The sequence below is a fragment of the Strigops habroptila genome, chromosome 5 (genome assembly GCF_004027225.2).
Source record: "Strigops habroptila isolate Jane chromosome 5, bStrHab1.2.pri, whole genome shotgun sequence".
Lineage (NCBI taxonomy): Eukaryota > Metazoa > Chordata > Aves > Psittaciformes > Psittacidae > Strigops > Strigops habroptila.
Window position 1 is genome coordinate 36869630 of NC_044281.2, and position 13939 is coordinate 36883568.

General features: G+C 38.7%; 1 protein-coding gene across 3 annotated transcripts in view; it reads left to right on the forward strand.

Annotated features, from left to right (window-relative positions):
• The window catches only part of TET1 (tet methylcytosine dioxygenase 1), an 80388-nt gene extending 68579 nt beyond the window's left edge, over positions 1-11809 (forward strand). For all 3 annotated transcript variants that reach the window (XM_030486521.1, XM_030486522.1, XM_030486520.1), the window contains exons 11-12: positions 2269-2608; positions 6272-11809. In XM_030486521.1, the coding sequence (XP_030342381.1) occupies positions 2269-2608; positions 6272-7416 (1485 nt within the window). In that variant the 3' untranslated portion in view covers positions 7417-11809. The remainder of the gene's footprint in view (positions 1-2268; positions 2609-6271) is intronic.
• Positions 11810-13939: the final 2130 nt, after the last annotated feature.

Genomic DNA, 13939 nt, shown 5'->3' on the forward strand with positions numbered 1-13939 from the left:
CAATTTCCAGACTAGTGGGTCCAGACACAGGTTGGATGGAATATTTTAAAAGGCAAGTGAGAATCACCCAGTTTCTGATGAGAACAAGTGGCAGCTAGGCCCCTCCATGCTTATTTTATTACCTCTTTTGTTTTCAATTTAGAAGGCGAGGATGTGCTAGGCTTTCTAAGAACATGAGTCATATGTAATTGTGCTCTATGTCCTACCCTCTTTTATCCTTCCTGAATAACTTGGAATCTGCTGACAAATTTCAACCAGATTTCACTGAACTTGGCAGAAGTTGAATTGTCTTTGGGGATTTTAAGCTCTTGTTCCAAGTTGTGAAATTTTACTTGTGTGGGGGAGACGGATCCAGGTTAGCTCCTCTGCTGAGGAGGCTGCAGCAAGGCCCTCACAGCCATGGCCCCAGGTTAATCCTCATATACCTGCTGGCCCAGCAGCCGGGAGGTACCGAGCTTCAGCCAGGCCCTGCTTCCACTGCCTGGTGCCCAGCAGAGGTGGTAGCAGGGCATGAAAGGGAGCAGGGATAACGGTGCTGGGGTTGGGCGCGTGGGAGCGTGGGGACGAGATGTCCGTAGGAAACCAGGCATCATTCGCTGCTCATGGAACAACTTGTTGTTTTTTCTAAATCTTCCTCGTAGTCCAAAGGCTGCCCCGTCGAGGTAAGTGCGCATGGAGCAAGCACATCAGTAAACGCTACTCATCAGCTTCTAACTGCCCTTCTCTCGATCCTTTCAAAATGCCACCTGAAAAGCTCTTCTCCTTTGTCTCTGCCTCTCAAATGTTCTCCTTTTGCTGCTCTGCAACTGTCAAGCTTTGCATATAGCTATTTATAAAGCCCTAACCACCACCTTATTGATTTAGGATTTTTAGTTTGTGACTCTGTAATTTTATTATTCTGGAAATAATTGTGTGATGTCTTTATGTGTAAAGCTGTGCTATAAAATAAAAAATGTTTGTTTCTCCTCTCCCCTTTCCCCCCATTTTTATTATTATTCCCCCCTGGAATCTTAGGCATGGTGACAAGATTCTGGGAAATTGGATTAACCATTTATGATCAGCATCACATTCAGCCTACACACTAATGGAATGATAACATTTCCAATTAGGGAGTATCATCTCATCTTTGGATGGTGCTCATATTCCTGTGTGTAGTTAGTAACTCCCTGTGAAATAGAAGCTTAACCAAGCCATGATATCAAATGCATGGCTTTCTAGCGATGTAGTACATTGTTGTACAAACCAGTATTCTCTCATGAATGTAATCAATAAAACTACAAATGGCAGGGCTGTTTGTACGCTTGCTCATATATGTTAAACTGTCGCCATCCCTTGGAAAGTACAGAAAGAAACCAGGAAGCACATAGCTGGTTTTAGCGCTTCCTGTAAGATGAAGTTAGTAATAATAACAGCCAGAACTCTAGAAGTGCTGAAAATTTTAAGTACTCCAGATGTTCAGGAGTGATTCAGAAAAATTATAATATGAAAACTGTTGCAATAAGTTTGAATATTTATCCACATTTCTGATGTGCCCTTATCAAACTGGATCTAACCAACATTCTCCTTTCGGCTTCAGGATCTCACAACACATAATGTAATAAGAAAAAGTAGATCAGTGGCCTAAGAGAAACCAAACATCGCGTGGTCTTGTGACTTCATTACAGCAGGCAGCCAGAATTGGGGAGGGGTGTTAGGGTAAGAAAATGTGTGTAAAAATGGGAGGAGTGAGAGTTGAGATTTGCTAACAGTACAGAGCAGGGCAAGTAACTGTTGTGGGTTTGGGGTTTTTGGGTTTTGATTTTTTTTTTTTGCCAGCCAAAACAAAACCAGTTCTTTGTCATAGAAACTTCTTGTTCAATCCAAAACTATTTTATTTTTTCCATTTTTTAGTCCTTAAAAATGAGTCTAAACATCAAATCTGTATTTGAAAAAAAAAAAAAAAGAATGCTTAGGAATTTACAGCCTGTTGACAGCTCAGGTTATTTACCAAGGTTGGCACGTGGCTGTGGACAGTGTAAGTTGAGCCAGAGTTTCATTTTTCCTGTCCAAGACATGTGCCTTGATCTTATTCTTCAAGTACCAATAATTTTTCTGCATCGTCATAAGTCAAGCAAGATATCTGTCAGATGTTTACATCTGAAAGACCCATAGCATCGAGGCCACAAAGTACAAGAAACCAATGAAGTCTAGGCTGACTGCTTAAGCATTGAAGTAACTTTTGTATTTTATGTATGTGGCTGTATTTGTAAATGTTCCTGTTCTTGCCAGGTTTGTACATTAACAAAGGAAGATAACCGGAGAGTGGGGGTGATTCCAAGTGATGAACAGCTCCATGTTTTACCTCTTTACAAAATTTCACAAACAGACGAATTTGGAACCGAAGAGGGACTGGAAGCCAAGATAAAAGCCGGAGCCATACAGGTGCTCACAGCTTTTCCCAGAGAAGTACGAATGTTAGCTGAGCCACTCAGAGCTACAAAGAAAAAGAAACCAGACACAAGGAGGACCCTGACTGAAAAGCAGCCATTAATAGATAAAAAATACTCAACACCAGTAAAGCTGAAAACTGAAGCCCCAGAAAATCTTGGCAACCCTTTGCATGGTTTAGGTGAGTCGTGCCTGTTAAATTCTGCCAAGTCCCTTCTGATACTATGTTGCCTCTTACCCATCTGAAGGGAAAGAAAAGCTCCTTAATACTCAGGTTTATAAACTACTTGTATATTCTGCATTTTAAGGGCTAGTGAACATAGATTTAAGGGGAGGAGCAATAGTTAAATGTATTTAGAAGAATGCGGGGGGGAGGGGTGTTAAACAAACTAAACAAAACCCATTTGTCACATCCATTTGTAATTCACACCCAGTACCCTGCTTATCTCAGGAGAGGAGTCAGGGCAAACAGTAAACTTTGCATATAGCAAGATGGAGCAAGAAGAAGAAGAGCAGTTTATGGACACATCTAGGAAATTAGACAGACATTCAGTTAATCTGCATGCAAGTTTGGGAGACACAGTCCATACTTTGAAACAAAAATAAAAGGACTCCTCAGGCTGAGGACAACATCCAGCAGTAACTCCAAAGCAATGATTAATAACTTCCATTGTGCTTGGAGTGGACTGGAAGTCCTGGAAGCATTAGAGGGCTCTGGTTTGGAAAGGAATTATGAAATTGTTTGATCTCACTGGAATGGTGTTTTGAAACTCTGAAATAAGAGTTAGGAACCACTTACCCGTACATAACATTGTAGTTACTGACAGGCCTGGCTTTGATATCTGAAAACCATGCCTTTAACAAATGGCACAATATCCAGAGTTTTGCCATAGGCTCTTGGATCACAGAACTTAATTCCTTGAACATGCAAAAATAACAACTGTGTAAACTTAAATAATTTGTTTGAAGTATTTTCTTAATTTAAAAGGGCTGCTGATAAAAAATTATGAGTGAGGAATAAATATTTCTTTGAGAGAAAGTTGTTCATAGATGGAAAAATAAGAATGTGAAGAGAAACATTTCATTTCTATTATAAAAGTGCCGGTATTGTCATGGAAGTTTTAATAGTGAAATCCCTCCAAATAGATGTCAGCACTGTAATCCCCAGGTCTACCAATGGCACATGTTGCTGTGGTTGGCCATGGGAAGAGTTTCAAAGAGGCTTCACTAACTGGGCAGCAGTGGCAGTGGAAGTTCAAGTCTGCAAAGGGCAAGGTGGTGTGCTCTGCATGAGATATGTAACTTGAAGCACTTATGCACATTGGTTTATGTGTTTAGTCATACAGGATGATGGCTGGGTGAAGACCTCAGCACACCACTGCTGCCCAACCCCCTAAGCCACAGTAAAACGCCAATGTCGGTAAATTCTGGATTTAGAATCCTACAGCATTGTACTTGGACATACGGGTTTGTTGTGCTTAGAGGGGAGCAGTCATTGATTGGTTCTTTCCATTCCACAGGTATCATTTTAGTCCTGAGAATGGAAAATTTTAGTATCGCTGACATCGTTAGGCTTAATATGGAAACAAAATCAAAGGACCTGTGAGACAGAGGAGTTGAAACTAGACTTATCCAGTAGTCACTCCTAATGGTAAACTAGAGGCCTTTCTTTTGAAAGGGACCTGACCACCATTTCAGAGCCATTGCAGTATCCCCCAGTAGGAAAGCCTGGAAAGTGCGAGAGGCTCCTCTAACCTGCATGTCTTCACCACATGGAGAACTGGAAATTAAAAAGGGATAAAAGAGGACTCTCTTGTCCTCTTTACTGTCTTTAACCAGAAACACAGAGCAGTGAGGAGGACCTTCTGAGTGCTGAAGGCAGATTAAGTCTTGGTAGGGCATGCTTATGTGAAGACTTGGTTTGAATCTCAACTGTGCCAAGTCCTTTATGGAAATGCTGTGTATTAAATAGGGTGTGCTCGTCAGGCATCTTTTGCCAGCAGCAAATAGCACAACTGTTAATTTTTACCTTTGTGCTAATGCTGAGAGCCTTTGAAATCCTTTGAAATTATTGTAAAGTACGTATTAAAGATAGAGGCCTTACATCCTTCCTTGTATAGTTTCATCATTTAACCACATTATTTTGGAGAAATAAACTTTACAGACAGAAAAGTTATTTTTGTTTCCATAAATACTAGCGATTTTTCTTGGCCTGTTCTGGAGAGATGAACCACCAACTTAGGGACACTTTCTTAGCTGGCTGCAGCAGAGCAATGGCCACTTCAGGCAACAGTTCTTAGTGGACATGCACCAGCCTCTGTTTGAACAGGAGGTATTCCCAGGAAACAATGCCACCTTATCTGAACCATTACTCATTACTGATTTCCTTCTACCCATATATTTGAATTAGTTTCTCTTAATCTCTGCTACTTTGCCTCAGACAGTAAGGAGCTTCTGGCAAGAGATGTGGAATTTGCTGGAGCCATGGCCATTCTGAAAGTGCTGTGGGTTGTTAAAACTTACTTCCAGAGAACGTAGGTCTCTCTGCAGAGATGATAGAAACTGCACTTCTCAGATGCTGTGTTTCTAATCTTTCGGAGGAAGGCACTGGCCTTGGGGGATTCTTAATTAAATTAAATGCTTTGATTTCATAGAAGAGGTTTTTTAAAAGTTCATGTGATTTCCTTATGTCCCTCCACAATCTCAATATTTGCATACTAACTATTGTGTCCATAATTTATCCTGCTTTGCCTTTTTTGCCTTTCTATTGAAAGAATGTTTTTTTTAATCCATCACTATTTATAAATTATTAGAAGACAGAAGAAACAATAGTTCTTCTATATTCAGTAAAGCATTTAAATGTTCTGTGTATTTATGGAACAGAGAAGAAACGCTGATAGAGATGGTCTTTTATGAGAATATGTGAGAGCTCTCTGTGGGGTGCCAGTGTACCAGCAAAACACATATAAAGCCATTTCAGGTCATGATGCAAAGCCTAACAAAGTTGATGGAATTCTCCCCCCTTACTCCAGTGGACTCTGATTTGAACCTACACATGATAAGAATGAGTCATTGGAGGAGACTTCCACAAACCAGCACAACTGCAGGGTGCTGTGACCAGAAATTGATTAGGGAGCGAACTTAAATGTATGTGTCCACAAAGATCTGAAATAATTAATGTGTGGCAATTAGATGGAAGACAGCCAAATCACGTGGTGCAGCTTTGTAAGGATGGATTTACCTGGAGTGTGTTGCCAGACAGCTGCTTTTTTAAAGAAAATTTCTGAGTAGTTACTTGCTAATCACACACAAATTGGTGTAATTCAGTAAGTTTTTTGCTGCGATGGACAAGATCTATAAACACGCTTTTTCCTGTGATCACAATATGGGGTTGAGGCAGCCAAGAATTTGGACTGTTTCACAGGCTTCATTTCAGGCAGACTTAAATTTCATCAATTACGTAAAAACTTTTACACTGTGCTTCTTGCAAGCCTGGGCAGTGCTGAAGGCCAGCAGCCAGCTGCTGGGAAGCACTTGTGTAGAACCGGGCTGTGTGAATCAGGACTGGGTAGTAATTCCATTTTATCTGTTTATTTTATTCATCCCTCTGTTATTTTATATACCAACAGTCTGACTGGAAAAGGTTAAGGCGTTCATTCAGCATGGTTATGATGATGTACTTATGCTCACAGAGATATGCCTAAAAAGCTGAAAATAACCATTTTGAAAAATCTGTACCGATCGTATCTTTTGTATTAGAAATCAAGTGTAAAAAATATTATAAAAGTTCTATTTTCTTAAGCGAGAAAAGGTACTTATACTTTGGTGTGCATTTTTTTTTTAGGGAACAAAACAGATGCTTTAAAACCTGGAATAAAAACGGAGACTTCTGATCACCTCTACGCCATGAAACATACTTCAAACACTAGTAAAAATTGCTCTCTATTAAAACAGTATACAGCTTCCTCCCCTTTCAAGGTGGATAGTTTACATCCTTATTCATCTTTAGCACATAAGCCTGGCCTAACAGCAGTGACTAATATTCAACAAGATTTTTCAGTTCCCTACGGGTATTTTGAATGCAGTAGCAAGCAACCTCACGTGACACCTTATGTTAATTGTAAGAACTTTGATGTGTCGGTCAAAGATTATACTGGAATTTTGCTGAATGATAAGATGAATGGTGTGCCACCGATTCTTCCAGAGGTCACTGCTCCAGGCCCTCCAGCCCATAAAGACCCCCTGCCCACTATACTTGAACATCAGCAGCCAGACAAACAGAATTGTCAGCTTCAGTTAGACAATTCTCCTTCTTCACAGATGGTCAGCTCTTGTGATTTGCCAGTACCGCTAAGCTCTCCAGAAAACAATGCAGTCACAAACGAAGCTGACTGTTCCCATGGATGCCCAGTGGAAAAGGGCAGCTCCCATCAAGAACAGGTGTGTGATTTTAACTGTGTGGACGAAAAGCAAAGCAGTGCACTGGGACAACTGGCTGATGCTGAGGAAAAAGCTGAGGAAATGTGGTCAGACAGCGAGCACAATTTTTTGGATGATGACATTGGTGGGGTTGCTGTGGCACCTTCTCATGGTTCTATCTTAATTGAATGTGCAAGACGTGAGCTCCATGCTACAACACCTATTAAAAAACCCAACCGCAATCATCCCACAAGAATTTCGTTAGTTTTCTACCAACACAAAAATTTAAACGAGCCAAAACATGGTTTAGCCATGTGGGAAGCAAAGATGGCTGAGAGGGCAAAAGAAAAAGAAAAAGAAGCGGAAAGATCAGGAACGGAGAATACCGAGCTAAATTCTAGCAGCAGGAAAACAAAGCAAACAAGTGAAAACAGAGATCTTTTTTATGAAGACAATGAGTTCAACCAAATTCCATCACGCAGAGCATTAACAGTAACTAAGGATAAAGTAATAACAGTATCTTCATATGCCCTTACACGAGTTGCAGGGCCTTACAACCATTGGGCATAGGTTTTAGTCTCAAATGCCCCCTCTTGGTGCAGTGTTACACGGTGTTTCTTTAAGGTGCTGTTAAAGAACAAGTCTTGTGCCGTTTACTATTTGCTCATCTCAACCATTTTAAGGCTGAGGTAAAAAAAAAAAAAAAGGAGGGTATTTCTTCTTAAACTGTGACTAACATTTGGTGGTGCTCAAGCACATTTTAAGCAAAAAAACAAAAAAAAAGTTGTATAGTTTTAATACACTCTAAAAAAGATTTTGTTTAGGTTGTTAACCTTGATTGAATCGTTCAGTTTATTACCTTTAGGAATTTATATTTTGGTGCTTTAAATCAAGTCTGTTTACTACAAAAATCATTTATAGAGATTTTAACAGGTTCACATTTTATGGTGTTAAATCAAGTTATACAGTAATAGCTCTACACAGCTCTTGGTGCTTAACCACATCAAACAGTTAAACATAAATAAGCTGAATTATTACTTCATGGTGCCATTGCTTTAACAACTTCCAACCATTGCTTTATAGTCCAAATTACAGATAAATCTTTTAGAAAACCAATGAATTTTTTTCTCTAGATTTGTCATTATGTATGAAATGAAGTTATTGGTAATGATGGCTGGAAGTTGTTTTTAAGCTGTAAATATATATTTTAAAAGCACTTTCTATTTTTAAAATTAACTTGAAATAGTATAGTATAAGGATCATATTGTCTAAGGTTTGTGCATACTCTACAGAAGAAATAATTTTATTCTTGCTGTGTAGAGTTCCATATTGTTACAGCTGCAGTATGTATGCTAATAGCATATGTGATTTTTAGACTTGCCCTTTTTCATGGAAGATTTTATGTTGCATATAAACAGTTATAAAATACAGAACCATTCTTTTCAAGAGAGTGTACAAAAATGAAATTAGGAAACGTCTTGTCAATACGTGTGTTGCTGTTGGGAGCTATGAACATTATTTGGGTTTTTAAAGGCAGCATCTGTTATGATTTCTTTGAGCAATAAGTGCATAAGTCTCATTCGTTTGGAGCATTATAAGTTAACACTACAACCAAATGTTCCTAATGCCTCAGGGGTAGGATTGTTTTGGGATAAAAAGAAATACCCCCTAGAGTTGCCTTATTCTATTCTGGGAAAAAAAAAAAAAAATTTGGGGAAAATACAAAGGAAATTTTGGAAAAGTATGAAATTTATAACATTTAGCATCAAATTTTTCATTAAGAATAACCTATCTGTAATATTCACCAGCTTTCCATGTTCATTTTTTTTACAAAAATGTTTTGTAGTTTTTTTAAGTGATTTCTACATTTCACGTAGAAAGGGTTGTCTTTTTCTTTCCAAACATATGAAATTTATGTTCTCAATTTCTGCTGAAAAAGTGACATATCATGAAATGAGTATTTGCTAAACCAGAGGAAAAACAGACACTCCATTGCTTTTAAATACTGTAGCATCCCACTCTTCTTTCTGATTCTCCTCTCCTATGTATTTTTTTTTTAAGCTTATTTATTTAAACAAATTACCAAATGGCAATGTTAGCTAAGGACTGACCTCATCCTGCAACTTCTTCCATGAGAACAGCTCTGCGTAGCCATACCTGCCCCGTCAGAGCCAAGAGGACTGCTCAAGCCAGGACTCCTCTTGTGACTCAGAGCTGCAGGATCAGGCCCAGAGATGAAGCTGTACCTTAATTCTGCCTTGGAGTCCTCCCTGGCTGGGTAACCAGTAGTTGTAACAAGATCAGAGTTTTCCAGTGAGAAAATATACTAATAACATACTTGATAATATTACAACATAGTGGTGCTGTAACAGAGAAATATGAACTATCTAGATCTGCTTTATTTAAAACCTAGACAAGGTGCTTTTTCCTTGAAAGTTGAACTGTAAGCGCTATGTTTACAGTTTTGGTACGAAAAGTACATAAATTGTATTTTTAACACACAGTGCCAGTTAGGACCTTGGTGCTACAAATACTTAAATGCGGCTGTTGATGAATGAGACTATTCTTCTGTATAGATATAGACACATGTGTAGTGTTTGCAGGAGCAAGGTCTGAAGTAGCAATCACTATGTAATGACCTTGGGTTCAATTCTACAGATGCCTGTCAAAATTAACAAAAATGTTGGTGTCAGAAGGTGGACGAGTTGAACCCATTCTTTGTATCTTACCTATTTTAAGTAAAATTTGTGAAAACTGGGTATGCTGCAAATTTTAGTTCAAAGCTTAATATTACTTCAAATAGAGGATATGAAGGGATTGTAAATAATAATAAAACAAAACCAATATTATGCCATCGTTTTGTACCAGCAGTTTTATGCTTATTGACTATGTAATATACAGTACACATCAAATCATTATGGTATTTTGTGTGCCTTAGATTTCCATTTTAAAACTTGTATATTTTTGGTGAGCCGAAGATTAGTAAGAATTCCAGCTGTCCATACAGTAGTACTGTACGTTCTCTAGCTGTTCCATTTTTGTATTTGCTATCTGAAAACCCCTGTTCAACACCACAAGCGATCATTTACAGAAAAGATGAGTTTATTGGTTTCACTGGTAGTGCTGATAGCATTAGTTTCTATGTTGCAAATTGAACAAAAAAAAAGTTATTCAGTGCTCTCATGTGAATAACATTTTTTTACACAACATTAGTAAGTTACAGAGCCATCTCTTTACCTTTTAAAATGCTCAGATCATTAAAGCAGATCATTTTCACTTAAATCTTCCGCTATAAATGCCCATGCTTAACTTATGTATGATTGGAAACTTCAAGATAGAAATGTTCCAGTGAAAAACCAGCAGCTTCCCTCAAAGAAGTGAGAAACTGAAAGGTGGATCTGAAAGGATACCGCCAAACATAGCCTCTGGCAAGTCACTGCTCAAGCGACTGCACCAACAGACTTTCAGTAAATCCACGTCTACCTGTTTTGAAATGACAATTTTAACAGAGAACAGTGTATCTTAACATCCTAGTTAATGCTGTTAACTGATAGGTGCTAAAACTTGCAGTTACTGCTTTATTAAGGTTACTTACATGAGAAAAATATATCTATACAATAAAATATCATTCGCGGTGCTCTTTCCTTGACTGTCTACCACGTAACTACTTTTTCAGCATGTACCTAGCAGGCAGGTTAGCTGGCCACTTTTCTTTCCTGCTGTGGCACACAGCGGGTTGCAATTCGAGAAGCTACTATTTTCTATTGCTGTACTGCGGTATAGAAAATGCAACTATTTACTGTTTTGACAACTGTGTGCTATTTATTGTAACATTTCAGAGTATTTATCAGTCTTGTACACAAATTATATTGTTTTGAGTAAGGTTATAATTTTATAACAGCATTTGTCTCTTAAAATGTGCGAATCTGTGGGTCTAATGCTTTCTTTTTCAGACCACACAACCACTTGCAATTTGCTTTTTCTCTTTAACAAAGTCCTTCTAGGATGGCCACATCAGGAGCTGCATCTAAAATTGAGGTAACTGGCTAGGTCAGACCTGCATCTTTTACTTGGTTTCCAACAGCTGGCACTATGCTCTGGGTGAAAAAACAGAAAATGGATTCATGCACGGGCTGGTGGTGGGATGTGGTTGTCTTTTGATCCTTTTTCACAGTACAATAGCAAAAACTGTTGTGATCCAACATGGGACGCCTCTGACTTCCCAGAAGAAATGTCTCTCATCCCCTTCTCCACTGGGTCCAGTAACAGCACTCCACCTTTGCTCTGGAAGGAAAGAGTAGTGGTTTCTGCAGGAGCCGGTTCTGTTTGACTCCCCAAGTCCCTGTTGGAGTTACTGCAGTCATGCCCATTTAAATACTGAGTTTTACTCATGCAGTTTCTCTGCGCTTACTGGTTGTAACATGCTATTGTATTACAGAAAATAGAAAAAAATCTATAAATATTTTAGTCACAAGATCCAGAAAGCTTTTTAAGAACTTGGCTTTCTACCTGTAACAGTTGTATTCAGATTTTTTTTTTAAGGACTTTCTAAGCTAACTTTTACTTAAGAATAACTGCTGTTAAAAGTCCTAACCTTACCTATGACAGTGCTTCTCTATACTTAGAACAGGAAATAACTGTAGTATTGTAAGCAACATTTTATGTTAAGCATGGGTAAATGACAACTTCTGTAGTACTTAAGATTATTTGTAACATACAACTGTTTGGGTTTTTTTAAAGACATTTTTAATATCATTGCAGTATTACGCTAAATTTGGTGGGTTAAACTTGGGTCCTGTTTATGTTGCTGCAGCCCCACTGACTGCAATGTGCTCATTCATCAAGCTTTTATGCAATTTTCGTATTTAACTGGATGGATAACAGTTGACCAAAGTCTGTGCTGACTCGGACCCTTGCAATCCTACCACAATAAACAGGTTTCGCAAGGACAGGTGGAGAGAGATTTGGAGTAAATGTTGCACTTCTTGTTAAACACAGAGGTTATATTGTTTGTAGCATGAGAAGTGATTCAAGGTCTGTAGAGAGACGTACTACCTTCACCTCAAGTTTCAGGCATGCAAGCAGGTCTGTTTCAGACCTTATGCTCTTGACAGTTTTTCTGATTTTTCCCTATCTTATAGGTTGTTCAATGACAGATGTTATGGAAGCATTCCAGTAAAACTGCATCTTCATGGGTTTATATTTAAAATGTGAGGTCAGTCTTGGCCTTTCACCTTCCATGAAACTTCCTGCATGTTAAAATTGGCTCCTTTTATCAAGCAACCATCAGCTTTGTAAACCATTTGTACATATATGATTTTTCTCTTTCCCACAGAAATCCTCTGATTTCTAGGTTAGGAGAAGGAAATATCTGTGCCCTCATATATATGAAAAGCTAAATTGCATGGCTAGTTCCACACTTTTTCTACATTAACAGCAATTATATTCAGGTAGTGCTGAACAAACTCTCTTTCAGGTCTGTTGTGGTTGTTAAAATTCAGATTAGGGTCTTTGTGACTTATCTTCCATAAAACTGTGTTTTACTACTTGTGTGGAAGGTGTCTGCCCAACTGTGACCTGTGAGCTGATCTTGAATAACACAATTGGAGATGAGGAACAGTCCAATCACATTTGGAAATTCTGGCCTTTTTCTCAGTTTTACCAGTTGTTGGTCTGACTTTCAGGAGGAAGCATAGAGGGAATATCTTTCCATAAAATTAAACTGTAGATAAAGTTGCCATTGATTGTTGTGACACCGTGGTACTGCTCTGCCATGTCTGTGTTACAGCATTGTTTCTAACCAGTAAGGATGTGTTATTGTATCACACAGCTGTGGATGTATGTACAAATTCATCTCTTTCCACAGTTCCTGTGGAGGCAGTGATCTCTCTCTTGTTCTCTGCCTGCCTAGACTGGTTTAAGGAGGGGGGGGGGGGGGACACCAAACCCCAAACCAAAACCAGAAAACCAACCAAAAAACAAGAGGAGGGAGAGAGTTGATCACCCTTTCTTTAATCTGTGTAGATGACCAAGGTAGCAAGCACTGCTGTCAACACATCTGCTGCTCCTTCCCATGATATGGAAAGCTGATGGGATGCACAGCATGAGTAAGTCGCAGGCAAAGCTGCGAAGGTACAATGGGCTTTTGAGACAGCCTTCTCTGTACATGTGCTGTAGTTGCCAGGGTACTTCTTTATGTTGACACTTTTTTTGGTACATCTAACTTTAAGTTCATAAGCTTTTTATTTAGTCTGTGACACATTTATGTTCTCCTTTAATCCTAAACAGAGAGTGGCCAGTGTCAAAAGTCCTGAGGATGTGGCTACTTAGTTGAATAATACAGAAACTGGCTTCAGTATCTCCTGGAATTACGTTATGTTTTGTCAGAACGTTTTCACAAGTTGTCTATATGCTGCTCCAGTATGTTGCTGCAAAATTATAATTGCATAAAGGAGTTTCATACTTCAGGTTTTCTCAAAGACCAAGGATTTCTAACAGTAGTATCTAATCAGGCACTAGTAAGCATACAGATCACTTCTTCTAAAGAGTCGTTGAAAATATATTTTGTGTTTACCTTATTACTTCCCTATTAAAACATTTTTAGTTATTTTAGAGAAGTGAGCAAAACTTTTTAATACTGTCATTTATATGCATGACTAAATTATGAAAACTTAATTCTACCTAATGCTGTGTTGCCTCCCCCAGGAATGTTTAATTTGACTAGTACTCATCAGTAGATACTGCTTTCTACTCTACAAACGACATTGAATACTACAGCCACCTTTCTCACTCCATGGTCTCTCTATGGCTCATCTGCTGTGGCTAGCTATTTTCAAAGCCAGCACTAGATCACATTATAACCTACTGCTGAATGCTATAAATGCTTGTAACTGCTCCAGGAGTTCTTCCTATCCCTCTGCAGATCTGCTTCAGTACTCGGTATTAGCAGTATAGCTGTCAGCCTGCTTGTGAATTCCCCACACACACTGTCATTGCTTTGTATGTAAATTAGTCAGTCTTCATCTCAGGAATATCGTAAGGACTTATTCTTCTTGTGTCTCTTCCAAAATAAGTTTCTTACAGTCATCTTTTG